Consider the following 27,438-nt stretch of genomic DNA (forward strand, 5'->3'; position numbering starts at 1 on the left):
GTCCCCCCAGAGAGGCTGGTTGCTGTCAGTCCAGTGGTCAGGGAGGACGCTGGCCCTCTGTGTGTCCTTGCAGTATCAAAGAGGTCAGGGGTTGATGGGGAAATACTTGTGTCCCCTAAGGCAGAGGCGGCCACCTGTGGAGACGTGGCTGTGGATGACTCTAGGTCAGCTGGAGCAGAGGAAGTGGGTCCTTGTGCAGCACTGGTGGTCTCCACCATGCTTGCTGCTACTTCTGAGGTAGGAGGAACATTCTCTGACTCTGGGGTGACTTCAGAAGAGACCCATACACTAACTGGGATGCTACTCAGATGTGGAGATGGACTGGATTCTGGTTCTGGGCTTGGGCTTAAAACTTCTGTGGTCTTCATGAGAACAGGGGTAGGCTGGGCAGAAGTGGCCAGAGGAGAGGAAGGGCTGCTCACGGGTAGCATGGAGGGAGCAGGAGAAGGTGAGGTCACCACAGGGGAGGACAGCAGGGCAGAGACAGAGGCTGCTTCCTCCACAGAGGCCGTGCCTGCCCTGGACACATGATCAGGGCCCGTGCTCAGGAGACCGGTCTCCTCTGGGTGGTCAGTCTCCATGGATGTGGTCCCTGCCTGCCGTGTTGAGGGCGACATTCCCCCAGTGAGCATGCCCTGAATTGCTGTCCCCAGAGCACTTGTTTGGGTAGAGATGGTCACCTGCACAGATTCTGTCACGACAGGGGACTTAGAGAACAGGGAGATCTTCCCTGTGTGAGTGCGTGGTGACTCTGTGAACTGACCTGGGCTAGCAATGTGTGTGTGGCTGGAAGAGATGCCTTCCGTCCGGAACACCGCAGTGGTAGCAGCAGTGGGCAATGCAGAGAGGTCCGTGCTGACCTCTGCAGTCCAGCTACTGGTCTCTGAGCTGCCAGTCTCCCTCAGTCCTGTGGTTAGAAAGGAAGGTGATCTGGTTTCCTCTTCCAAGCTGGTGCTCAGATCCTCCGTGATCTTCTTCAGGCCGGACGAGAGCAGTGACAGAGTGGGGAGAGAGAAAGAGGTGCTGTCCTCTGCTAAGGTGGAGGACGCAGGATGTGGGGTCATGGAAGGGGAAGCCAGCACGGAGGAACCAGAAGTTGTTTCATCCATAGAGGCTGGGAGAGTCCTTGACACATTCTCAGGACCTGTGTTTCCAAGAGTGGTGACCTCTGATTGAAGCAGCCTCGGAGTCACAGCTGAGGGGGCTCCCACCCGTGCAGTTCTGGTTAGTGTGTCCCCAGTGAGGGTCCTCTGTGGTGTGGCTCCACCATGACCTGACTTGGTGATGGTCATGCCCACAGATGCTGCCGTGACAGAGGAACCGGAGAACCCAGAGGTCACTCCAGTGGGGGTGCCTGGTGACTGTAGGGTTCCGCCTGGCTGTGGTGCAGGTGTCTTTCCAGAAGAGATGACTTCCACCCTGGACACTGTAGTGGCAACACCAGTGGCCCCTTCAGAAGGGCCAGAGCTGGCCTCTCTTGCTGGGCTGCTTCCCTCAGAGGAGCTGGTTGCCCTCAGCCCAGTGGTCAGAGAGGATGCTGACCCTCTGTGTGTCCTGGTAGTGTCAAAGAAGTCAGGGGTGGATGGGAGAAACCTTGTGTCCCCCAAGGGGGAGGCAGCCACCTGTGGAGATGTGGCTGTGGATGACTCTGGGTCAGCTGGGGCAGAGGAAGGGGATCCTTGTGCAGGACTGGTGGTCTCCTCCATGGTCGCTGCTGCCTCTGAGGAAGGGGGGACGTTCTCTGACTCTGGCATGACTTCAGAGGAGGCCAGTGCACCAACTGGGGTGCCACTCAGATTTAGAGATGGACTGGATTCTGGTTCTGGGCTTGGGCTTAAAACTTCTGTGGCCTTTATGAGAACAGTGGTAGGCTGGGCAGAAGTGGCCAGAGGAGAGGAAGGGCTGCTGACGGGTAGTGTGGAGGGAGCAGGAGAAGGAGAAGGTGGGGTCACCGCAGGGGAGGACAGCAGGGCAGAGACAGAGGCTGCTTCCTCCACAGAGGCCATGCCTGCCCTGGACACATGCTCAGGGCCCATGCTCAGGAGACCGGTCTCCTCTGGGTGGTTAGTCTCCATGGATGTGGTCCCTGCCTGCCATGCTGTGGTTATCTTTTCCCCAGGGAGTGTACTGGGTGTGGTAGCCTCAGGATGTCCCAAGTAGGTGGCCACGGTCACATCTGCAGATTCTCTCCTGGCTGGGGAATCGGAAAGCCTGGAGAGCTTTCCAGCGGGGCTGTGGGGTGGCTCTGTGGATTGGGTCGGGGTAGCATTGAGTGCTTCGCTGAAGGAGATGACCCCTGTCCTGGAGTCCCCAGCAGAAGCACTGGCAGGCAGCTCAGAAAGGCCGGCGCCCGATCCTGCAGTTGACGTGGTCTCTTTAGATGCTTTGGTCTCCAGAAACCCACTTGTCAGGGAGGAAGCTTGTCCAGTGTGAGGAGGAGATTCCCTGGAAACACTTGCATCCCCTGTGGGGACTGTGGAAACCCCCAGTGGTGTGACCTTGCGTGTCTCCAAGTCCGGTGCAGTGGAGGAATGTGGCGGCTGCGCAGAGTTTTTGGTCCCCAGATCGGTCACCTCCGTCCTCTCAGAAGGATGCACTCTTTCGGTGTCGGCAGCAGCTTTGCAAGTGACCAGAATCTCCCCCGAGGTGCTCCTGGTATTTGGAGTTGTTCTGGTCCTCGGTGTGGGACTTGTGTGCAGCACCTCCGTGCTGAGTGATGAGGGCACAGGCAGAGAAGTGGTGCAGCTACTCCCTGATAATGTGGAGTAAAGAGGGGAGGCGGGGGTTACTGCAGGTTGAGGGACCCGGGGAAGGAGGACTTGTCCATGACACGTCTTCAGGAGCTTTGCCCAAAAGTGTGGTCATCTCTCAGGAAACTCTCAGAGCCAGCGAGATCCCTGCCCAGGAGGCTGTGGCTCCCATTTCCCACACAGACTCACCATGCAGCCCCGCATGACCTGCCTGCGCCACAGCGTCCAAAGAAGTCATCAAGAAATACTGTTTTCCCCTGCACCTCCTTCTGTTCTTTCCCATTTCTCATCTGGGTTGCGAAGGGGTAAACTTTAACTGAGAAGGACTGAATTTGTGCCCCAGGCTTCTGGAAGCGCCACCCAGCTCTGCGACTCTCATAGAAAGAAATGGCCTGCCGATCACCAGTTCCACCAAAATATACAGGTTACGCTTCAGCTACAGGAAATACTCAATATTCTGCAACTTTCACTGGACACAGTGTGGCCACCCTGCTACCTCCCACTCAGCTAGTCACACAGAGCAGCCCAAGTCCCATGGACACAGCTCAGTCCAGTGGACTCAACCAGGTCTTGGGCCATCAGGGCTTCCCCTAAGTGCAGAGAAGCCAGCACCTGAACCTCTGAGATTTCAGTTATGAATCAGAGTCTAAGGCCGTGATCTAACAACACTGCGTGTCTCCACTTACTCTTTTATAAAGCCAAGGACACAGAGTGACAGAAACGACCCCTTTCCCACTTGTCTGCCTGCCCCTACCCCCTGCTTCAGCTCGCCCACTTGAGGCTCTTCACCATCAGAAACTGTGTCGAGGTCAATGACTTGGGGAGAATACAGCAGAGCCTGGGACCTCTCCCACATCCATTTCAACACAGGCCGCACCCTCAGGGTCCAGGGCAGTTGGTGCCATGCATCCCTGGACAGTCAGTGGCATGGGAGTGACTGCCATGGGCACACCAGTCCTCACCAGCACAGGGGCTGGGCAGGGCTCTCTCTCAACTCTTGCCACAGTACAGGACCCCTCCTGAAGCAACTCTGACAAGTGCCCAGGCCCTCTGCACTAGGAGAGACTGCACCATCTCCAGGAGAGAAAGGAGTGGGGCCTGGGTCTCAGCCACACCCATCCCCCCACCTTCCTTGTTCTCAGAGGAGAGTTCCCGGTGTCCCCCCCACACTGTGGGCTTCCTAGAATCCAGTGTAGATGAACTCAGAACAGCCCTCAGGCAGGAGAGCTTTATTTGAGTCTGTCTGCAGTCTGGTTGTATAGTTTACTAAAGTTAGATCAAGTCAAATAGATTTGATCTATTCCTGTGCTTATGAGGGGACTTCAGGAAGTCCCTGGGGAAATGGATCGGAATGATGTTTATTGTGATGCAGAAACTGTTTAAAATCCATGCAGTTTTTTCATACTGTACATGCCCCTTGGGTCCTTGAAGACCCCTCAGCCACATGCACCCCAAAAAGTTTACACCAAAATTTGCTTTTCTTTTAACTCTGCTTCCCACAAGCTGTTAACAAATGTTTATTTATGCACTTAAAGCAAGAGACAGAGACAAGACGGATGGACGGACGGACAGAGAGATCTTCCCTCTGCTGGGCTCCCTCTCTAAATGCCTGCGACAAAACAGTAAAACTAAAATAAACAAAGTGACATCAAACACAGTGACAGGTGTCTTTGAACCCTCCTTGTAAATAGCCTGACTTCCTGTCAGGATGAATTAGTAACCGCCCATCTTATATTAAGTTTTGAAAAAAAATGACTGAGCCTGGGTATATTTTTTCAAGACATTCTTCTGCCAGTTGGCTAAAAGTTAATTCATTTATCAAAACTACAAAAATACTTAACTCATACAAACCATGCTGCTGGATGCATTCATATAGAATGGTATCAGATTTTTTCATAATAAAATACATGTGAAAAGAAAAATAAATAAAAAATGGCTGCAACAGCCAGGATTGGGCCAGGCCTAACCTGGGAGCCAGGGCTTCAATCTAGATCTCCCCTATGAGTGGCAGGGGCCCATACATCTGAGCTATTACCTGTTGCCTCCCAGGGTGTGCCTAGCAAGAAGCTGGAATTGGAAGTAGAGAGAGGTCTCACACCCAGGCACTGCAATATGAAATGGAGGAACCCCCATGGTGTCTTCATTGCTCTGCCAAACACCTGCCTTCTACGAGCTTTTTAAAATATTCTCCTACAGCTACAGGTTTTGTTTTTGTTTTTGTTTTTTAAGAGATTGATTTATGTATTTGAAAAGCAGCATTACAGAGAGAGAGGGAAAGACAGAGATATCTTCCATTGCTGCTTCACTCCTTAGATGGCTGCAATGGCTCAGGGTTGGGCCAGGCAGAAGCCAGGAGTCAGGAACTTAATCTGGGTCCCCCATGTGGGTGGCTGTGGGGAGCAACTCGGACTATACTGTTACTGGAATTAAGACTTATTCTATATATCTGCTCTCCCACAATATAGCGCTGGGAGAGGAGCAAACAGCTTCTACCCAGCTGCCTCTCACCAACTTGACAAGCTGCAGGAGCTGCTCCTGATTGGAGGAGAGCAGCGTACTCGGCGTGTGGGTAGCAGAGTTGGGATTGGCGGAGGAGGACTATAAAGGAGGAGAGAGACGGCATTCACCAGGAACATCTAAGGGGAACATCTAAGGGAACACCTGTGCAGCCCCCGAGAAGAGCCGGCCGGCGGTGTGCCGCTCCCCCGCGGAAGTGGGGAAAGTGGCAGGGGGAACCGCCCTTCCACGGTGGTGGAAGGGATGGTAGCCAACCCGGGAAGAACCAGCAGCAAACCCGGGGAGGGCCGAGCAGACAAAAGAACAACGCAGGGTCCTGTGTCGTTCCTCCACGAAGACGGGGAGCGACATAATGGTGCCGTGACTTGGATGTGAAGCTTAGGCAGGGTTTAGTGTCGTTCCTCCACAAAGAGGGGGAGCGACAGGTGGCAAAGGCCCAAGCACTTGGGCCATATTCCACTGCTTTCCCAGGCACATTAGCAGGGAGCTGGATCAGAAGTGAAGCAGCCAGGACTAGAACCAGCACCCATATGGGATGCTGGCATTGCAGGCAGCAGCTTTACCTGTTACACCCCAGCGGCAGTGCAGCTACAGTTCTTAGAAGGAGTCAGTCCAACATAACAGGAATTCTCATTATTACAACTGAGTGACCTATGGCTATGAGATGAATACATGGAAGGAAACTTGTCTGTGGACAAGGCAGACTGGGACATCAAGAGCAGTTTCTATGGGACTATTCGCTGTCCCTGAGACCCTGACAGCGACAGTTGTCATCTTTAGGGGTAAAGGAATCCTTTCAAAACCGAATCCAGTGTCTAGGCTGATGCTAGAACCACAGGAACCTCAAAACATACCATAGGGAGTCAATATGTAATGTTCAGAGGAAGCAGCCAGGAAGGCAGAGACATAGCAAGGGCTATGTCCAATGAGGCACTTTTCCCTCTCTTTGTAGCTAGTTCCTCAGATAAAAGAAAGGATAGAAGACATGGATGGGGGTGCATTTTGGTACCCATGGGTGAGCATTTGGCTTAGCAGTTAAGTCACCAGTTGGGATCCACCAGCCTGCATCCCATATCAGAATGCCAGCTCCAGCTCCCTCTAATGCAGACCCCAGGAGTCAGCGGTGATGGCTTAAACACTTGGGTCTCTGCCATCCACATGGGAGATCTGGATGGAGTTCCTGGCTTTAGCCCCGGCTCAGTCCCAACCACTGTGGGCATTTAGAGAGTAAACCAGTAGACTGAAGTGCGCATTCTCTCTCTCTTGTAAATAAAATTAAACACACACACACACACACACACACACACACATTTCTGGTACCCAGGTTCCTGATGGCCAGATGTTTCCCTCACATCTCAATGGCAGCTCGAGTTTGTGTCCATGGCGGGGGGTGGGAGGGCCTCTAAATCCTCCCCTGGGACAAAGAACAGGTCTTGACCCAAGAAAAGTGGGGGCTTGGTTTCCTTACCCTGGGGTGATGTCCTCTACAGTCTTGTTTTCCCAGTTCCCAGACCCATCCAGGCATCTCCAGCCACAGTGATTAACTACCATCACTGAAGCACTGAACTAGACATGTACTACAAGTGGCCTTCGAACACTCCTGGAAAACGTGTATGATGAAAAAACGATGCATGGGTTTCCAAAGTTTTTTGCACCAAAATAAATCTACGGTTGAATTCCATTTTCCAGCAGTGTTTCTGAAGAACCTGCGTACATGCAGAGACGCATACACACACACACACACACACACACACACACATCCATGCACATGCTGTCATGTTTATTCACGAAGAGTTGTGCACTCAAAATGCACATACTTAGAGTCTCACATGTATCCGCAGACTCACACACATTCACACTTTCAGCTACTCACAAAGCACCCACAGACACACAGACACACTAACACTCAGACTCCCCACAGTCAGACTCCCCACACTCACACGCACTGGGCAGGGACTCAAGTCCTAGAGCTCTGGGCTTCATCCTAGATCTGCCTCAACTCCCTTCTTAAAGCCTGTTTCCCCACAGGAAAGGCAGAATACTAAATACACAACAAAGCAGGATACACATGCCCAGTTGGTGCCACGAGGTTTAACAGATGAGTTAGCTGTGAATGCAGAGCAACGGCTCCCCACCCTTGCAAGTCACAGCTTCACTGACCTGCCCCGCCCCACACTCACGCACCCCTGATTCCCAACCCTGTGTCTTTTCTCCTTGTCGCCGTCTCAGTACTGCCTGGTGTGCGCAGCACCACCACGGTTTATGCTGTGTCTGCCTTCACGGAATGCCAGCTCAGCAGAGGTCTTCGTGCACAGCCAGAACCCCAGTGCCCAGAACACTGCTTGGCACGTGGTAGCTACTCAATAACTATTCCCTGGGCAAATAAATGTCTTCCAGGGGACTTCAGAAAGTTCACAGAAAAAAAAAACAGAATGAACAATAAGTTTACTTTGGGTGTGGGTATTTAGTTTAACAGTTGGGACACCTACATCCCATGGCTCCTGACTCCAGCTTCCTGCTGGAGGTGGCAGTGATGGCTCAAGTAGTTGGGTTCTTGACACCCATGTTGGACATTTAGGTTGCATCTTCTGCTTCCTGGCCCTGGCACTCAGCCCAGTCTCCTGTTGCAGGCCTTTGGGGAGGGAACAACCAGTAGATGGCAGCTAAGTGTGTGTGTGTGTGTGTGTGTGTGTGTAGGTATGTGTGTCTCAAATAACTTCTAAAAGAGAACTTGATTTTGGTACAAAAAGATCTTGAAATTCATTCATATTTTCCATAGCACGCATTTTCCATGAAGTTTTAGAGGGCCCTTTGTATGCATGGATTTCAAGACTTTTTGCAGCAAAACAAGCTTTTTAAAAAATTTGTTTAATTTTCTTTGAAAGGCAGAGAGACACAAAAAAGGCAGAGATAGATAGAAATTTTCCATCTACTCATTCATTCCCCAGATGCTTTTAACAACCTGGGCTGGGCCAGGCCAAAGCTGAGGGCAGGTCATCCCATCCAGATCTGTCCTATAGGTGGCAGAGACCCAAGGACACTCACCTGCTGTCTCCCAGGGTATGCACAAGTAGGGAGCTGGATGAGGAACAGGGACTTGAATACAGGCCCTCGGGAACAGGATGTGGGCATCCCAAACAGTATCTTAGCCATGGCATCAAAATAAGTTTATGCTTTTAGTTTTGTTTTCCCATGAACTTTTTGGAGTACCCTCCTAAGTACAGTAAGCATTCAGTACACAGGGGAGGGCCCATCCTGACAGAGTAGAAGGGCACAGGGCCCTTTCAGCATGAGGAAAAGGAGGACCCACACACACAGGAGGTGGAGATTCCTCCTTGTGCGGGGGTGAGAGAGGAGGTGCTTCTCCCGTCTCCTGGGGAAGGCAAGGACAGCTCTAGAACCCAGGCACAGAGGAAGAGGGAAGCACCCTCTAATGTGGCTTTGCTTCTCTTTGTTTTTAATATTTATTTTTTGTTTTATTTAGAAGGCTCAGAGGGACCGACGCCACGGCTCAATAGGCTAATCCTCCACCTGCGGTGCCAGCACACTGGGTTCTAGTCCCGGTCAGGGCGCCGAATTCTGTCCCGGTTGCCTCTCTTCCAGGCCAGCTCTCTGCTGTGGCCCGGAAGCGCAGTGGGGGATGGCCCAAGTGCTTGGGCCCTGCAGCCGCATGGGAGACCAGGAGAAGCACCTGGCTCCTGGCTTTGGATCAGCGCAGTGCACCGGCCGCAGCGTGCAGGCCGCAGCAGCCACTGGAGGGTGAACCAATGGCAAAGGAAGACCTTTCTCTCTATCTCTCTCACTGTCCACTCTGCCTGTCAAAAAAAAAAAAAAAAAAGGCACAGAGGGAGAGACAGACAGACACAGACAGAGAGAGAGACAGAGAGAGAGAGATCTCTTCCATCCACTGGTTTACTTCCCAAATGGCTACAATGGCCAGGGATGAACCAGGTCAAAGCTGGGAACCTAGACTCCATCCAGTCTCCCATGTGAGTGCAGGAGCCCAAGTACTTGGGCCATCCTCTGCTGCTTTCCCAGGTGCATTAACATGGAGCTAGATCAGAAGTGGAGCAGCCAGGACTTGAGCAGGCACTGATATGGGTTTCTGGTGTCACAGGCAACAGCTTAACCCACTGCACCCCAACGCCAACCCCCTGTGTGGGTCTGATGAGATGGAGATGCTGCTCACTTGCTGCCTTAGAATATGGAATCAACTGAGGTGTCCATCATCAGATGAATGGATAAAGAAAACTGGCATCTATAAACAATAGAATATTATTCAGCTATTAAAAAAAGAATGAAATCCCATCATTTGCAGCAAAGTGGATGGAACTGGAGGGCATCACGTTGAGTGAAATAAGCTGAACTCAGAAAGACAAATGCTGCGTGTTCTATCTTCTATGTGGAGAATAAAATTAAACAAACGAACAAAACACCTCACTCTGAACACGGAATATTCATTACTAGAGTCTGGGAGGGAAAAGGGGGTTTTGGTTGTTAAAAAAAAATAGGGGAATCTGGTGTGGGTCATTAACTGTGTCAAAGATGTTAATAGGAGGTGTTTACAGGGGAGACGCTTACTAAGCACACACAGAGCTAAACTCAGTAATCCTCTTAGGTATGTGGGAATTCTCACGAGTTTTGTTTTATAAACTTACAACTATTCTGAAATAAAATGGATTTTAAAGAAGAAGTAGAGGCTGGCACTGTGGCCTAGTAGGCTAAGCCTCAGCCTGCAGTGCCAGCATCCCATATGGGCATCAGTTCAAGTCCTGGCTGCTCCACTTCCGATCCTGCTCTCTGCTATGGCCTGGGAAAGCAGTAGAAGATGGCCCAAGTGCTTGGGCTCCTGCAGTCATGTGGAAGACTCAGAAGAATCTTCTGGCTTTGGATCTGCCCAGCTCCAGCTGTTGAAGCCATTTGGGGAGTGAATTAGCCGATGTCAGACCTTTCTCTCTGTCTTTCCCTCTCTATGTCTGTAACTCTACCTCTCAAATTAATAAATAAATCTTTAAAAAAAATAATCAATGACCCAAGGTGACTCAGAAAACTGAAAATACTATGATATGCAGCCCTCCCATACCTGCAGATATGAAATCTATTTCTCAAAGAGACATCTATACTCCCGTGTGCACTGAAGCCTTATTCACAATAGCCAAGACATGGAAACAGACAGAGTGTCTGCTTATGGAGAGATGGGAAGAGAAAACGTGCAGATGCACAGTGGCGTACCAGTCAGCCTCCTCAAAGGAGGAAATCCAGTTGTTCCAAACAGCAGGGATAGACCCGGAGGACACCGTGCTAAGTAAGATAAGCAGGCACAGGGACACACACACACTGCACAATCTCACTCCCGTGTGAAATCGAAACATGCCACACTCCTTGCAGTCGGTGTTGCTGTGCTGCGGGTTAAGCTGCTGTGTGTGACACCTGCATCCCACGTCAGATCCCATCCCCGCTTTGGATCCAGCTTCCTGGGCACCCTGGGAGGCAGCAGTGATGGGCCAAGTACTTGGGTTCCTGCCACCCACGTGGGAGACCTAAATGGAGTCTCCATGCTTCTGGCTTCAGCCTAACCCAGCTCTGGCTGTTGTGGGCATTTGGGTGGTGAACCAGTAGATGGAAGATCTCTCTATCCCTCTCCTGCCTTGCAAATAATAATAACAAATCAACTTAAAATATAAAATATTCAAACTCCCAATAGCAGAGAGTAGAACAGTGGTGGCTAGGGGCTACAGGGCAGTGGGAGAAAATAAGGAAATATTGGTCAAATGTATCAAGTTTCAGTTCTGCAGGATGAATAGGGTCTTGGGGCTTCACACACAGCATGAAGCCCAGGTTGTGATACTCTGCTATGTACTCAGCTTGCTAAAGGAGGCAATTTTTTCTAAAGGTTTGTTTATGTATTTGGGAGGCAGAGTTACAGACAGACGGAGAGACACAGAGTGAGGTCATCTATCTGCTGGTTCACTCCACAAATAGCTGCAATGGCCAGAGCTGGGCCAATCTGAAGCCAAGAGCCAGGAGATTCTTCCAGGTCTTCCACGTGGGTACAGGGACCCAAGGACTTGGGCCATCTTCTGCTCCTTTCCCAGGCCATCAGCAGGGAGCTGGATTGGAAACAGAGCAGTTAGGACTCAAATGAGAGCCCATATGGGATACTGGCACTGCATGCAGCGGCTTAGCCTACTATGCTACAGCGCTAGCCCTAAACAGTCATTCCTGCACATTGTCACCCAGCAAAAGGTAGCCATGGGAGGCAGTGGACGTGTTAATTACTTCACAATGTACACACCTGTCACAGTGTGCCATGTGTGTTATGTATGAACACGTACAATTCTTACTTGTCCAATAGACCTCCATAAAGCCAGACAAAAAGTAGCCCAGGAGCAGGGAACCGGCCTAGTAGTTAGGATGCTGGTTGGGGGCCCACATCCAACGTCAGAACGCCTGGCTTCATCTCAGCTCCACTCCAAACTCCAGCCTCCTGCTAATGCACACCCTGGAAGGCAGCAGGGGATGGCTCAAGTCACTGAGTTCCTGTCAGCCACTCAGCCTGGCTCTGGTTGCCGCCTGCCTGGGGCTGTTGCGGGCATCTGGGAAGTGAGCCATCAGATGGGGGTTCTGTCTGTCTGTCTGTCTGTCTTTATCTACCTGTGTGTATGTGTGCATCTCTGCTTCCCAGTTGTTTTTTTTTTTTTTTTAAGTTCATTCATGTACCATTTACTGCAGACAACTGCTATGTGCCAGGTACTGATTGGGCTGCAGAGAATAAGGGAAAGAGCATAGGAGGTGACCAAATTGCCCCCCGAGCGCCTGTGACATTCTCACATCCCAGGAACTCCCACACTGAGACCAGGATGGCTGGTCACCCTCCTGGGACACCCGTCTGGCCCTGGCATTTGCCCCCACAGCTCTGGGCCTGGGATGAGTTTAGGCTCCTGAGGGCAGTTCTGAGCTATAGGCGTGAGGGGCTCCAGAGAGCTGGGAGGTGAGGGGGAGCCCTGCACAGTGGCAGTGGGATGCAGAACCCAGTGCCAGGAGTCAGAGAGGCTGGGTTAGCGGCCCAGCCCCAGGGGTGGTCACTGGGTGAAGTGGTTGAGATGCCCACATCTCACATCTGAGCGCCACTCCTCGCTCTAGCTTCCTATGAAGGCAGAGAGCAAGGGAGGGCTCAAGCAGATGGGTCCCTGTCACTCCTGTGGGAGGCCTAGATGGAGCTCCTGGCTCATGGCTGCAGCCTGGCCCAGTCCCCAGCTATTGTAGGCATTTAGGGAGTGAATTATCAGCAGCTCCCTCTCTCTCTCTCGCTCTCGCTCTTGCTCTCCCTTTAAAATACGTAAAAATTTTATACACAGGTGTTTTTTGTTGGTTTGTTTTTTAAAAGATTTATTTATTTGTTTGAAAAGCAGAGTTACAGAGAGGCAGAAAGAGAGAGGTCTTCCATCCACTGGATCACTCCCCAGATTGCCGCAACGGCCAGAGCTACGCTGATCTGAAGCCAGGAGCTAGGAGGTTCTTCCAAGTCTCCCATGTGGGTACAGGGGCCCAAGGATTTGGGCCATCTTCCACTGTTTTCCCAGGCCATAACAGAGACCTGGTTTGGAAGTAGAGCAGCCGGGACTCAAACTGGCACCCATATGGGATGCTGGCCCTGCAGGCCTCAGCTTTACCTGCCATGCCACAGCACCAGCCCCTATACACAAGTTTTAAAGCCCAGCTCCATCCTGCCTGCCTTCCTGGGGTCCTTCCTCTTTGACTGTCTGTCCTCCGACCTGTAAAGCAGGCACGGTTATCTGGACCTCAGAGCCTGTGGTCAGCAATAGTGCTTTCTTGCGGGAGTCCCTGAGTCAGGCAAAAGAAATTAAAATCTATGTATCATAGGGGTATTCAAAAAATTCATGGAAATGCATATATACACACACACACACACACACACACACACACAAATAAGAATAAGCTGTGTTTTTCCTATACATATGAGGATATGTGAAGAGGTTCACATGGAATTTTGGTGCAAAATATTTTGAAATCAATGCAGTTTTTTGTAATACACATTTTTCTCTTTTTAAAAAATTTGTATTTAGGGACCAGTGCTGTGGCGTAGCGGGTAGAAACTCTGCCTGCAGTGCTGGCATCCCATTTGGACGCCTGCTCTAGTCCCAGCTACTCCATTTCCCATCCAGCTCTCTGCTATGGCCTGGGAAAGCAGTGGAAAGTGGCACAAGTACTTGGGCCCCTGAACCTGCGTGGGAGACCTGGGGGAAGCTCCTGGCCCCTGGCTTTGGATCAGCTCAGCTCTGGCCATTGCAGCATCTGGGGAGTGAACCAGTGGATGGAAAACCTCTTTCTCTCGCTCATTCGCTTGCTCTCGCTCTCTCTCTTTCTGCTTATGCCTCTCTCTAAATCTGCCTTTTAAATAAACAAATAGATCTTTAAAAAAAAAAAACTGTGTATATTTGTGAGAGAGATAGAGTTCTCATCTATAATACTCATTTTCATGAACTTTTAAAAAAAAAAAACCTCTTACATTTTTTAAAAATTTACTTAAAAGAGAGACAAAGGCAGACAGATATCCTACTCACTGGTTCACTTCCCAAATTCCCACAACCTCTGGGACTGAGCCAGTCAAAGCCAGGAGCCAGGAACTGCATCCAGGTCTCCCACATGGGTGACAGTGACCCAAGGACTTGAGCCATCACTGCTGCTGCCCAGAGTGCCCATTAGCAGAGAGCTGGCGTCAGGAGAGAAGCCAAGACTGAAACCAGGGGCCAGCACTGTGGCATAGCGGGTAAAGCTATTGCCTGCAGTGCCAGCATCCAATTTAGGTACCCGTTTGATTCCCAGATGTTCCACTGCCAATCCAGCTCCCTGCTAATGCACCTGGGAAAGCAGCAAGAGATGGCCCAAGTGTTTGGGCCCCTGTACCCACGTGGGAGACCTGGGAGAAGCTCCCGGCTCCTGGCTTTGGCCTGGCCTTGGCCATTGTGGCCATTTGGGGAGTGAACCCTTGGATGGAAGACCTCTCTCTGTGTCTATCTCTGTAACTCTGCCTTTTAAATAAATAAAATAAATATTTAAAAAGAAAATTTAAATACCTGCAGAAGAGGGTCTTCAAGAAGTTCATGGAAAAATGTGGATTGTGGGGGAAAGATACACATGGAGGAACAAATTATGTTTTTTTCTAGACATACAAGGGGCTTCAAAGAAAGTTCATGGATAATGCGATTCAAAGATATCTACTTTGAAATGTCTACTTTGTAATCCTATGAATGTCTCTTTTTAAAATTCTTACTTCAGAGGCAGAGAGAAAACTCCCATCCATACCATGTGTATTTCAAGAGCTGTCATATGCCTGGATTTCAAAGTTTCTCTACCAGAGTAAACATCTTTTAACTCCATTCCGCACAAGCTTTCCAAAGCGCCCTCCTCCTTGTCTGTGATGCAGCCCATTGTATAAATGAGGCACAGTGAGAGACTGAAAACAAAGCTGATAAACGAGAGCAGTGACGTCAGTGGCTAGACGGCGCAGTAGCCCACCTGTCCCGAGGCAGCGTGTGGGGAACTGATAGGCAGGCTCCAGCTTGGAGGTGCTGGACAAAGGCAGGGGTCCCATTCCCGGGAGGGCAGAGCTAGGCAGAGCCAGACCTCAGCCTGCCACTCACAGTGACGCACAATCTGAAACCTACGGATTGTTGACTTCTGGAATTTTCCACGTTCCCTTTTCATTATCAGGGGTACCGGAAACCTCAGGGGGCGGGGGGAGCCGTGGGGAGGGGTCTCCACCGAGCATGCTGCGCTCCTCCGTGTGTTCACAGAGGTGTTTGCCAAGGAGAACTGCACCAGACACCGGCAGGACGGGTGCCATCACCCGCCTCACTGTCTTCCTGAGGCTCCCAGGAGCTGGGCTTCCACCCTTGCTCTGCGGCTTCACACAGAAGGCTCCAACTCCCTGGCCTCAGTGTCCTCTATGAAACCTGAGGTCCAGGTGCCACCGGCTGGAGCAAGATGACGCAGAGAACACCCAGGCTCACGGTGAGTGAGCAGCACAAAGACAGGAGAGAAGGGGCCCAGGGCAGGGGGTATCAGGCAGTCCCAGCTCTGGACTACCTGCCTGTCTAACTACCCATCTGCCAGTCAGTCGATGTAGCTGAGACAAGAGAGCACCCATCTACTGATTCACTCCCCAGGTGCCCACAATAAACAGGCCTGGCCAGGCTGAAGCCAGGAGTGGGAACTCCATCTAGGTGTGTTGTGTGAGTGGCAGGGGCCGAAGTCCTGGTGAGCTGTCCACCTGCTGCCTCCCAGGGTCACATCAGCAGGAAGCTGGAGTCAGGAGTGGAGCCGGGACTCGAACCCAGGTCCTCCAAGGTGAGACCAGACAGCCTCACTGCTGCCTACAGCTCTGGCATTTACCTTTAAAGCCTTGCTCTTTGGGGAGGTAGAAACTCAGAGAAGTGAAGTGCCTGGCCCAAAGACACACAGCGCATCCATCAACAGCAGACTGAGTTTTCTGCCTAGGAATTAAGGGAGTTCCCAGGTATTTTATGTCAGAAATCCTATGTCAGGGAAGCCGTTGGGAGGGCCTGGGGTGGCCGGAAGGGTTGTCCCTGGCCCTGTGGGAAGGAGGAGCATCAGCCCAGGCCACTGGACCTCCCTGGGCCAGGAACCCCCAGCATCCGCTCCTGAGTAGACCACGAGGACAAAAGCAGTTAACCAGTCTGTGTCTGTGATGACTGGACAATTTGGGACCGCCTGCCATTCAGCCCATTGTGTGGCCTCGGTGACAATGGCCTCCAACCGCAAAGCTCTGGCAGCCCAGAGTCTTGATGACTCAAGACTGGGGGTACTGGGGCACCTTCTCCAGTTCCTCGGGGCCCAGGAGGGGCAAGGTGGTGGTCGCGCCCACCTCGGGCTGCACACTGCCCCACCCCTGTGCCTTGTGGCCTGTGTTTCCAGGCTAAGCCAGGAAGAGCCACAGTCCTTCCTTCCTCCTCCTCCTCCCCCTCCCCCCCCCGCCTCCCCCTCCTCCTCCTCCTCCTCCAACAAGTAAATAAACAGAAACCCCAGCCCCGGTACAGCACAGCATGCATGCCTTTTCCACAAGCTCCAGGTTGTCTTGGGCACTGGAGGGTTTTGTCTGCCTGCACAGTCCACTTCCCTGGGCAGCATGAAACATTAGTGGGACTGGGCAGCCCTGGGCCCAAGTGTAGAGGACCTGCACCTTCCAGAGAGCCTGGTGCCCCCTCCTCAACAACGTCCACCTCCCCCAAGTGGACCCCAGCCTTCCCGTGAGGCCGGGGGTCTGCCTCTGGGCAGCAAGTCCCATGCTGACCCCTACCCCCACCAAGAGACCCACAGACCAGAAAGGCCTTCCCTTGGATCCAGGGATGAACGCACCTCTTCTCTCCTTCCCAGGCTGCCTTGCTGCCTCTGCACCTCCCCGAACAGCCCCCGAGGCTCAGCATATACACTCACCCATACTCAGCTGCCCATGTGCACCTGGTGCTTCCTGCCCCCCAGCCCCTGCCCTCCCAGCTCTCTTGCCACAGACGCCCTTCCACAGAACCGTGCCCGCTGAATTCCTGGCCAGCCCCTGAGCCCCTATACAGTTTATGCAAAGTGTGTCTCCCCACCCCCCGACCCTCAGCTTCCTGTTCCTTTAGCTATCGCTCAGCCTCACACCCTGTCTTACCGGCCTTCTGTCTCGCCCACCTGTGGGGCTAGGACCTGTTCCTCTTCCCACCCTACCCTTCCACCCAAGAGCTGGGCATGGAGATGTCAGTGAATACCCCCAAGGGAATGAGGGTGTGAGTGAGTCGCCCAAGTCCATGCAGAAAGAGAGGCGTCCAGGGGTCACCTGGGACAGAGAGAAGAAGACCTCCGGAATGCCACCCACGGGCACACGGGAGGCCTGAGGCACCTGTGCTATCCCGCCCTCTCCTCCTCACCTGGCCCCGGCCCAGCCCCGCTTACCTGGCCTGCAGGTGACGAGGAGGCTCACAGCCAGAACAATCAGGTGCCCATGCCAGTGCCCCGGGTGTGCAGGCTCCTCCTGGCCCATCCTCCTGCCCTCTGGGGCTGTGTTCCTCACCCCCGGGGCGAGTCCCTGCGACTGAACCCAGCCCAGCCTGGCCCCAGCTCCAGGCAGAGCAGTGAGGACACACCTTATCAATTTCCCAAGAGGGGCAGGGCCTGCCCTAGGGGAAAGCAGTGGGTGCCACCTCTGCCGCCCAGGTCAGCCTGCATTATTCAGTGGCCGTGTGGTGACTAACACCTGCAGGCTCACATGTTCCAGGAGGAGGGGGTCCACAGACCCCTCCCTGGAAAACAGTTGGCTCCATACGAACCCCTGTCCAGGCAACAGCTGGCTCCCAGGTCAGTTGCCAAACTAAGACCCCCACAGGGACCCAGGGAGGTCGCAGTCCTAGGTACAAATCTACCCCCATTCTCCTAAGCCCCCAGCTTCTACCTGACACCCTCATCTCGGGCTGGCACCACCAGACTGGAGCTGGGTGGATCCTTCCTGGGAGAGGCCCTGCTGTCTCTGGCAGGTCTGGAACGCGTAGGAGTGCAAGGAAGGCTGCGTTTCCCCATGGCAGCTCCTGCCCACCCAGGGGAGCTGAGGGCTGGGCTTATCATACCCGCCAGGGCCCCCTCCAGAGCTCCCCATAGGCCTCCACTTGAAGCCCAGTATGGGGGCTTCAAGCCCTCACCGCCCAGCAACACCCTTCAGATGCCCTCACTGTGGCAGAAAGGGAGACCAAGGGCTAGAACAGGTGAAGAGGGGCTTCGGGGGGTTCTGCATCCTCCTTGCAAACCCCACAACCTCCATGGGCTGATCACCCACACCTGGACATTGTAGCAGCTGCCCCAGAGGTGGGTCCCCCCCACCCTGCCAGCTGCTCAGAGCAACCCTTTCTGAGGACCCTGCCCCTCCGTGGCCCCCACATTTCTCCCTGGTGTGGGTTCTCAGGAGACAACACCCCACAACCATCATGTGTCCAGATGCTAAGAGATGAACTGGGTTTGTCATCTCCTATCTCCAACAGGATGCAGGTGCAGGTGCCTGGGGTACAAGTGACTGCAGATTCAGACCTCAGAATGCACGACACAGGGCCTCACATCTCTCCCCTCCTACCTCCTGTACCTGGAGCCAAACCCCAGGGACCCATGGCCCCAGGAAAGCTGATCAGCAACTGCTCCACACAATTTCCTGGTAACTGACTCCTGCTCACCCTCAGCACACACACGCCTTGAGCCTCCACCAGACTCTGGGCTTGCAGCCTGGTCGAGGTGGTCTCATGAACAAGAACATGTGATAGGGCTGGAGTGCAGAGGTCAGTGGGAGACACCACACCCAGCCTGGGAGGGGGTGGGGAATTGGGGAAGGCTTCCTGGAGGAGATGTCACAATCAACAAACTGAAGCCTGGGGGGGCGGGGGCCGGGCAGTGGCAATGGAGTGTGGGAAAGAGAGAGTCACGGGGAGAAGACGGTGGCTGGAGACATCAGAGAGAAAGGAAGGAGGAAGGCGAGGATGGCCTTCATCTAAACCCTGACCTCCAAGTTTTCCACCAAGGCACTGTTCCTGTTCCTGGAGGAACAGAGACCAAGCCAGTAGGTCTTCTGCGTGGTCACTGTGTTTGTCTCCCCACTTCACAGGTGAGAAAACTGAGGCCCCTACACACACACACACACACACACACTCTCTCTCTCTCTCTCTCTCCCTCCCTCCCCCCACCCCAGGCACCTTCAAGATCAATCACAGTGCTGGAACTGGGCCCTAGGCCTCTGGACTCCCTATCCAGTGCTCATCCCACATAAGCATTTCAAGTTGTCTTTCTCCAAGGCACAGCAGTAAGCATCCCCAAGTGTCCATCAGTCCATGAGGACTGCCCTCTGCCCTTACAAGAGGCCCTGGGTCCATGCACCTGCTATGTGAGTCGGGCATGGTCTCCAGCCATCACCAAGCTAGACTTTTTACTGCACAGGTAGCTGTGGTGAATGGCTCCATTGCACAGATGAGAAAGCTGAGGCCAAGGATGTGCCCGAAGTCACCTAGCTAGAACAGACAGAGGTGGGCTGTAAGCTTGATGTTTCTCGCTGCTATATCGATGCCTCCCCAGGGGACATCCTGTGACAGCAAGGGGCAGGGCACTGGGCTGGTGGCCGCCAGGGTACCAGACAATGCTGCGTGTCCCCCAAAGGTTCGTGCATTGGAAACGTAATCCCCAAATTCCTGTGTCAGTGGTATTGGGAGGTGACAAGGATGAGATGAGTTCATGTGGGTAGAAACCCCAGGATGCATCTGTGGCTTTATGAGGTGAGGAAGAGGGGCTGCAGCACAGGTTCATGTCCCAGCTGTCCCACTTCCTTCCAATCCAGCTCCCTGCTATGGCCTGGAAAGGCAGCGGAACATAGCCCAAGTGCTTGGGCCCCTGCACCCACATGGGAGCCCCGGGTGCAGTTCCAGGCTCCTGGCTTCAGGCTGGCCCAGCCCTAACTGTTGCAGGCATTTGGGAAATGAACCAGTGGATGAAAGATTCATCCCCCCCGCCCCTCCTTCCCTCCATTTCTCTCTCTCTCTCCCTCTCTCCTTCTCTCCCTCTCTCCCTCTCTCTCTTCTCTTTCTTCTCTCTCCTCTCCTCTTCTCTCTTCTCTCTCTCTCTTTTTGAGAAGCAGAGGGTGGGGGGAGACCCAGGGAGAGGCCCCCAACATAGAGGTGAAGAGAGCCCCAGAGAAGCTGTGCGTCCTCTCAAACGGAATTTTCCACGCAGGAAAAAAAAAGAATGAAGCCGGACAGTCAGGCTTAGAGGTCAAGAGGGAGTGACGGGGATCTGCCTTCAGATCCCCATGGCAACGGCAACAACAACAACGCTGGTATCTCCAGAGCACGCAGTGAATGCAGGGCATCAAGGAAACAGAAGAGCGCCAGGGGGCTAAGAGCACCAGCCTTGAACCCCAGCATCCAGGGATGACCTTTGGAGCCACGCCCCTCTCAGAACTTCACGACTCAACTTCGCATTCCGCGGGGTAGCTGTGTGAGGCGGTGCTTTCACAAACCCATTTGACAGCGGGGCAAAGTGAGGCATGCGGAAGTCGCCCAAGACGGCACAGCTGGGCACTGCAGGTTTGCTTTCTTCATGCATTCTCAAGTGCAGGTGGGATGAGTGATCGGGGACAGGCAGCAGGACGGTGCCCCGGGGGCTGGGGGGCATCATCTGGGAGGTGGGGACTAAAGGAAACGTCTGGATCTCAGGGAGGGCATCACTCCCAGGGACATCTGGCAAGGCCTGGAGATGACGCAGCCGGGGTGAGCACAGCTGTTGGCACCTTGAGGCTGGGGCCAGGGTGGAGGTTCAGTATCCTGCAGTGCACGGCACAGTCCCTCAGCTGGCCCCCCAAACACGGGTGGTGCAGGGGCTGCAGAAACCTATCCCAGAGGAAGGGCAGACTCTACACCCTCAGCTGCACCACAGCCACGCCTGTGCCATCTTCCAATAAAAAGGGTTCTAGAGTCAACTCCTCGGGCCGGTGTCACACAGCGGGTTAAGCCTGCTATGCCAGCATCCCATATAGGATTCATGCAGGTTCTAGTCCCGGCTGCTCTACTTCTGACCCAGCTCCCTGCTAACGTGCCTGGGAAAGCAGCAGGCAATGGCCCAAGTCCTTGGACCCCTGAAGCCACATGGGAGACCTGGAAGAAGCTCCTGGCTCCCAGCTTCAGCCTGATCCAGTTGTGTCCATCTGGGTAGTGAACCAGTCAATGGGAGGTCCCTCTATTCCTCTCTCTTCCCGTCTCTCCCTCTCTGTGTCACTCTGCCTCTCAAATCAATAAAGCAAACTTAAAAAATAAAACTAACTTTAACAAATATATGCAGTTGGCAGAGTGCAGTTTTTCACCTGAGAGGTGCATCCTTTGTCACCTTGCTCCATGCCGTTCTCTACACATCACCTGCTCACTGCTCCCCAGTGACCACAGTGCATTTGGAGTAAAACCCAGACCCTTGCCAGGACCTTCAGAGCCCTGGATGGGGATGTGACTCCAGCCGCCTATCGGCCGGGCTCTCCCTGCTGTCCTCAGTGGACCCTGCACACTCGTAGGCAGGCTCCCCCCACCTTTGCACACACTGTGCCTCCCACCTGGCTCTCACAGCAGTTCCTGCTCGCTCCTCAGGCCCACCTCAGGGCCTTTGCACGTGTTGTCCCTTCCACCTGTCCAGGTCTCTTCTGGCTGCTTCCTGTCCTGCTCAAATCAGAGATCTGCCTTCAGCACGCACTGAACTGTGCTGCCCTTTCTATCACTCGTCACTCCGTTGTCCTTATTCCCTCCCCAGTACTTGTCAATTTTCTGTTTCTAATGTTTTTATTTTTTACTTTTTTACTTATTTATTTAAAAGACAGAGAGGGAGGGAGGGAGAGAGAGAGAGAGAAAATTCTCCCACCTGCTTGTTCACTCCCCAAATGCCCTCAACAGCCAGAGCCAGGAACTCTATCCGGGTCTCCCGCATGGGTGGCAGAGACCCAAGTCCTAGGGCCATCACCTGCTGCCTCCCTGGGCACTCATTTGGGGAGTGAGCCAGCAGAGGGAAGATCTTTCTCTTTCACTCTCTCTTTCTCTCTAACTCTGCCTTTCAAATAAATAATTTAATCTTAAAAAAAAAAAAAAAAAAAAAAGCCAAGCTGGGACCTGACCTGGTACTCAGACATCCCTATGCCTCTCCCTTTCCAGTTATTTTATCCATCAGGTGGCCTGCCTGACTCCCTCTACGCCTGGGGGCACAGCAGGGGCTGTGCCCACTTCAGACCTGGCCACATCCCCTCAGCCTCGACACAGGCCCTCAAAACACTAGTCAAACAATACAAACAAAACAAAAGTCCTAGGACTTCCTCAGGGCAGTTGTTTCTGGGTACTTGAGCTTTGGGGGGTGAGGTGGAAACGGGGGGCATGCTCAGGGAGATGCCATCCTGCCTCCCCCTCCTTTCCAGAACCTTCCAGGTGATTCGGGACTCTGTTCACGCCCTCCTCTGTCCACCCTGACATTTCACACATCACCTGCCACCCCTCCACCCTTTCCAAGTCCCACCCCCCCAACCTCTCAAAAATGTACAAACAGCTGGCCCCGCCTCTGCTCCAGATTCTTCAGGGCCAGCTCATCACCCCAGGATCAGGTGGGACTCTCCAGCCTGGGCCCACCCCATCTGGGACCTGCCCCATGGACGAGCTGGGCCTCACCTGCAGGCCTTTGCCTGGCTCTGCCCCACGCCAAGGCCTGCTCTCTCTCGTTCCCTACACCCCTTCACTCTCCTCCAAAGGCCTGGCTGCCCTGTGCCCCATCCTCCAGGCCTCCCTCGGACACAGCACACAGCCGCCCTCCCCGTGTCCAGAGCCCCTTTGTAACCATCTCCCACGCCATCATGACACACTCCAGGTTGGTGAAGATCACACAGGCTACCTAGCACACAGCAGGCACGCACTGGGCTCAGCAGTGAAGTCACCACTCGGGATGTCCACATCCTTTATCCAAGTGCCTGCTTCCAGTCCCAGCTCCCTGCTAATGCACACCCTGGGAGGCGGCAGGTGACAGCTCAAGTAGTGGGGTCCCTGCCATGTATGTGGGAGATCTGGATGGAGTTCTGGGCTTCTGGCTTTGGCCTGACCCAGCCTGGATATTGCAGGCATTTGGGGAGTGAACCAGCAAATGGACTCACTCTCTCTCTCTTTCTTTCTTTCTTTCTGCAGGGACCCAAGCACTTGAGCTGCCCTCTCAGGTCTGCCTCAGCAACAAGCCGGATTGGAAGCAGGAGAGCATGAACTTGAACCTGCATTCTGATACACAGTGTGGACACACCCGAGAGGCAGCTTCATTCCCTGCAGCACACTCACAGCCCCAGTGGTGGCTCAGCACCGTCCTGTGAGCTTAGGTGGAGGTGGGAAAGTTGGGGACGGGACACGGAGGCCAACAGTTATCCTCATTGGTCTCTGGCTTTGAATTTCCTGAATGTGTTGGGTTTTGGGGTTTTTTTTTAGGACTTACTTACTTATCCAGAGGGAGAGGGAGAAAGAGGGAGAGAGGAGAGGAAACGTCCACCCTCTGGTGCCTTCCCCAAATGCCCACAACAGCCAGGGCTGAGCTAAGCCAAAGCCAGGAGCCAAGAGCTCCATCCAGGTCTCTGAGTACCTAGGCCATCTTCTGCTGCCTTCCCAGGTGCATCAGCAGGAAGCTGGATTGGAAGTAGAGCAGCCAGGACTTAGACCCACACTCCAGTATGGGATGCCGGTATCATGAGTAGTGGCTTATGCTGCTCTCATGGATTTCCTGGCTTTGGATCCAGCTGGGATGGAACCACACAGCTCGCACCACTGACCCTCAGCAGCCTCATCTGCACCTCAGAGCACTGAATGAGGTGGCAAACCCTGCACGCGGGGCCAGCCCCAGCCCCCCAGGAGGCTTACTGAAGCCTATAGCACACCTTGGCAGCCGGGGCTTTCCTGGGCTGGGCTGGCCACACCGGGACACTTCCTTGCCAGCGGCTCCTGTGGACACTTGAGATTAACAGCCCATTGTTGTGGTGTCACCCGAGCCGGCTGGCTTCCACAGGTGTGCCCAGGAGACCATGAGGACCAGCCGGGCATGCTGTCCTAGTGGAAGCAGCGGGGACTTTCCCCTCCCCGAGGTCTCTGCGAGGGCAGGTCAGGGGGAGGTCCACGCTGACCCCTTCCTGGCCGGCCAGCAAAAACAGGACAATTGTGGGTGTCTGTGGCACCAGTTCCTGTCTGTCTGCTCTGTTTTCCAGTTCAAAGAGCAAGTGTAGCTGTCTCATTGTCACCAGCTTCCCCCACTCATTCACTCTCTCGTTCGGCAAATATTTACCGAACACCTGCCATGTGGCAATGTATGTGCCCAGCACAAAGGATGCACACAGAGCAGTGAGGTCTAGGCCTCCTGCCTCTGCAGAAGAATGAATCTGCCCAGAACTGGGTGAGCAAGGGACAGGGGGCAGCTCCAGACAGAAGGCTTCTCTGCAGAGGTGAGCTTTGAGCCAAGACTGGAATGACAAGAGGGTTCCCATGCCAAGAAAGGCGCGGCAGGCCCATGGAGTAGTGTGTGCACAAGCTCTGAGGAGCGGGCGGGGTGTGGTGCCGTGGGTGAAGCGGCCCCTCAGAATGCTGGCTTTGAGCTTCTGCTCCTCTGCTTCTGACCCAGCTCCGTGCTAACGCGCCTGGGAAGGCAGCAGGTGATGGCCCGAGGACCTGAGTCCCTGCCACCCACATGGGAGACCCAGATGGGATTTCCAGCTTCTGATTCTCAGCCTCAGCACCAGCCCTGGCTGTCACGGGCATTGCAGGGAATGAAACAGGGGATGCGAGGGCTCTCTCCCCACCTTTCCACCTGTCAAAATTAATTCACTAATTCAAAGTGTTTTGGGTGCAAGAAACTTTCTGAAAGCCATGCCTACTTCTGTCTCTGTGCCTTTTCCACATATTTCTCAAAGGCCTCATCTACGCCCAGATTTTTAAAAAAAATGCACCAAAATAAACAACTTTTCTTTCCATTTACTACGCACTTCTTGAAGGACCTTTGTATTTTAAAATCAGTGAAGCAGGAAGGGGCAGAGAGGATGGGAAGAAAAAAATGTGAAGAAGGGGGAGGAGGAAGGGCAGAGGGGAGGAGGAGAAGAGGAAGAAAGGAAGAAAGAGCTGGAAAGAAAGACAGGGGCAAGGCACCCCTGGGACCCTTGTGCCTTCCTCACACCTGCTTTGCCGGTGGGCTCCTGAAGACAGCTTAAATGGCAGGTACTGGTGTGGGCCTGTGGCACCGGCATCCCATATCTGAGCGCCAGTGCAAGTCCTGGCTGCTCCGCTTCCCATGCAGCTCCCTGCTAATTATCCTGGGAAAGCAGCAGAGTATGACCCAAGTGCTTGGGTCCCCGCCACATATGTGGGAGGCCCGGATGGAGTTCCTGGCTCTTGGCACTGACCGTCCAAGCCATTTGGGGAATCAGCCAGCAGATGGAAGATCTCTTTCTCCTTCCCTCTATGTCACTCTACCTTTCACATAAATATACCTTTATAAAATAAAAACAGTGGCAGGTACTGAGAGAGACACCCCACACCAGCACGAGCGATGCCTGCGTGCAATAGAACTCAAGGGGGCTCTGCAGTATTTATTGCCAACACTGACAGGAGTTGTCATGCAGACTGGAGGAGAAGCAGGGCCAGTGCTAGCATCTGCCGGCGGCTCAACAAGGGCCACTTTCCATGTTTCATCTTGAAGCTCCTAGAACTGGGCTGTGTACTTTGCCTGTCCCCTGTCTCATCATTACTGGGACAACTTGTTTAAGACCCGTCTCCACAGAGCTGTGTGAGGCTGGGACCAATTTGGCTAAACCCCAACCCTACCTCCTGGCATTCATCACAGCCTCAACGTCCCTGAAACCAAAGGATAAACGCTCAAAGCGTACATGCGAAGTGTGCTTAAAAATGACAGCTTCAGGGGAGGGCATCTGGCACACCAGTGAAGATACCCGTTGGGGATGCCGGCATCCCATATCAGAGCGCCTGGGTTTAAGTTCGCACTCAGCTTCCTTCCAATGCACACTCTGGGAGGCAGCAGTGTTTGAAACCCTGCCACCCACATGGGAGACTCAGATGGAGTTCCAGCTCCTGGCTGGGTTTGGCCCAGCCCTGGCTTTTGTGGGCATTCCAAGAGATAAGAAATCTGATTCTAACTCTGTCTGTCTTGCCGTGTCTGACTATCTGTGTCTCTGTCTTGCAAATAAGTAAAATAAATTAATAATTTTTAATAGGCAGGGCCTAGTGAAAAGTCCTTGGCTCGCTGAAGACACTGCCCTTGGAAGGGAACACTGGCTTCCTAGAGTGAGTTCTGGGGAGGGAAGACTGTCAGTGTAAAAGCTGACCTCTGACCCCAAGTCTCTCTCGGCTTCCTGTGTGCTGACGTGGTCACGTCCTGCCGCACACACACTCTTCGCCATCTGCTGCAGGGCCCTTGCAAGAGCCAGCACCACACTGTTTGGACTTGCAGCCTCCGAAACCATGAGCGAAGTGAACCTCTCTGCTCTATGAAGTTAGCCTGCCTTGGGTATTTCATTACAGCCACAAACAGCTGACGAATCTACACTGCTGCCCCAGCAGCAGCCCACGACGTCTCCTGTTCACCGCGTCCCTCGACCACACCAAGAGGCCACAGCGGATGCTCAGCCAATGCCACCTCGGCCGACGCCACCCCAGCCTGTGCAGATGCATGTCTTGACGTCCTTGGAACCACACAACAGCCAGGCAGACGCGGCTGCACATCCACCCCATCCTGAAGCAATGTGTGCCCGTCCTTGTGCACAGTGTATACACGCAATGCTTACCTGCCAATTTAAAAACTAAGTTAAAAAAAAAATAATTTCAAGAACCTCAGAAAACCAAAGACAATAAATCAACTCAAGGTCTCGTCAGAAGATTAAAAAGGCAAGGACTTACCACGCCTGGTCCTGCTGTGGGGGCCTGGCCAGCGCCTCAGCCCTGAGCGTGGAAGGTATGGCGGGGCAGGGAGCGAGTGAGGCACCTGGGGCCCGGGGCCTCCTGGGGCCCACTTCTGGCCTCTGGTGCCTTTCCTCCAGGAGCTCATAGGATGGTCCAGACCCACGGGCGACATTGAGGGGATTGGGCTGGCCTCTGCTCTTCTGACTGGTCTTCTCTTCTTCAGCTGTCTCCTGGCATCCAGAGAAGAGTCACTGGTGTTCCCAGCTCTGGATGGTGGGCGTGTCCCTGGGGAGATGGGCACATCAAGGTGCAACCCCTCTGCAGAAGGCTGATACACAGGCACATGCTGAGCACCCAGAATTCCTGGGGCTGCAACCAGGCTTCGCAGAGCTCTGGGATCTGAGTGCGTAGCCGCCCCTGGGGAGAAGAGGGAGGGGAGAAGGACCAGTGTTAAGGCTTTAGGAAGTTTGCAAATCCTGAGCCCCAAGTGCACTACAGGGGGAAGCAACCTTCTGGAAACCATCCCTGGCCAGCAGGTGTCCTTAGTTACAAAAGACTTTTGCATACAAAGGACAAGTCCAGTCCTAACCAGCCCAGTTCTAGGAGCTGCAAGATGAAACATGGAAAGTGGCCCTTGTTGAGCCGCCGGCAGATGCCAGCACTGGCCCTGCTTC

At 53.5% G+C, this 27,438-nt stretch overlaps 1 protein-coding gene and 1 long non-coding RNA gene across 2 annotated transcripts in view; one reads left to right on the plus strand and one right to left on the minus strand.

The window, feature by feature from the left end:
* MUC16 (mucin 16, cell surface associated) overlaps nt 1–17,392 on the minus strand; it is a 113,630-nt gene extending 96,238 nt beyond the window's left edge. Inside the window, exon 1 of the mRNA XM_089316342.1 lies at nt 17,244–17,392. Within this exon, the coding sequence (XP_089172468.1) occupies nt 17,244–17,331 (88 nt within the window). The 5' untranslated portion in view covers nt 17,332–17,392. The remainder of the gene's footprint in view (nt 1–17,243) is intronic.
* Nucleotides 17,393–20,045: 2,653 nt separating this feature from the next.
* LOC127488545 (uncharacterized) lies at nt 20,046–24,830 on the plus strand. The gene is made up of 2 exons (XR_007916291.3): nt 20,046–20,398; nt 23,012–24,830. It is a non-coding gene; the product is annotated as an uncharacterized LOC127488545 (long non-coding RNA).
* The last annotated feature ends 2,608 nt before the right edge of the window (nt 24,831–27,438 follow it).

The sequence above is a fragment of the Oryctolagus cuniculus genome, chromosome 16, assembly GCF_051225735.1.
Source record: "Oryctolagus cuniculus isolate XC-2025 breed Fujian yellow rabbit chromosome 16, ASM5122573v1, whole genome shotgun sequence".
Taxonomy (NCBI): Eukaryota; Metazoa; Chordata; class Mammalia; order Lagomorpha; family Leporidae; genus Oryctolagus; species Oryctolagus cuniculus.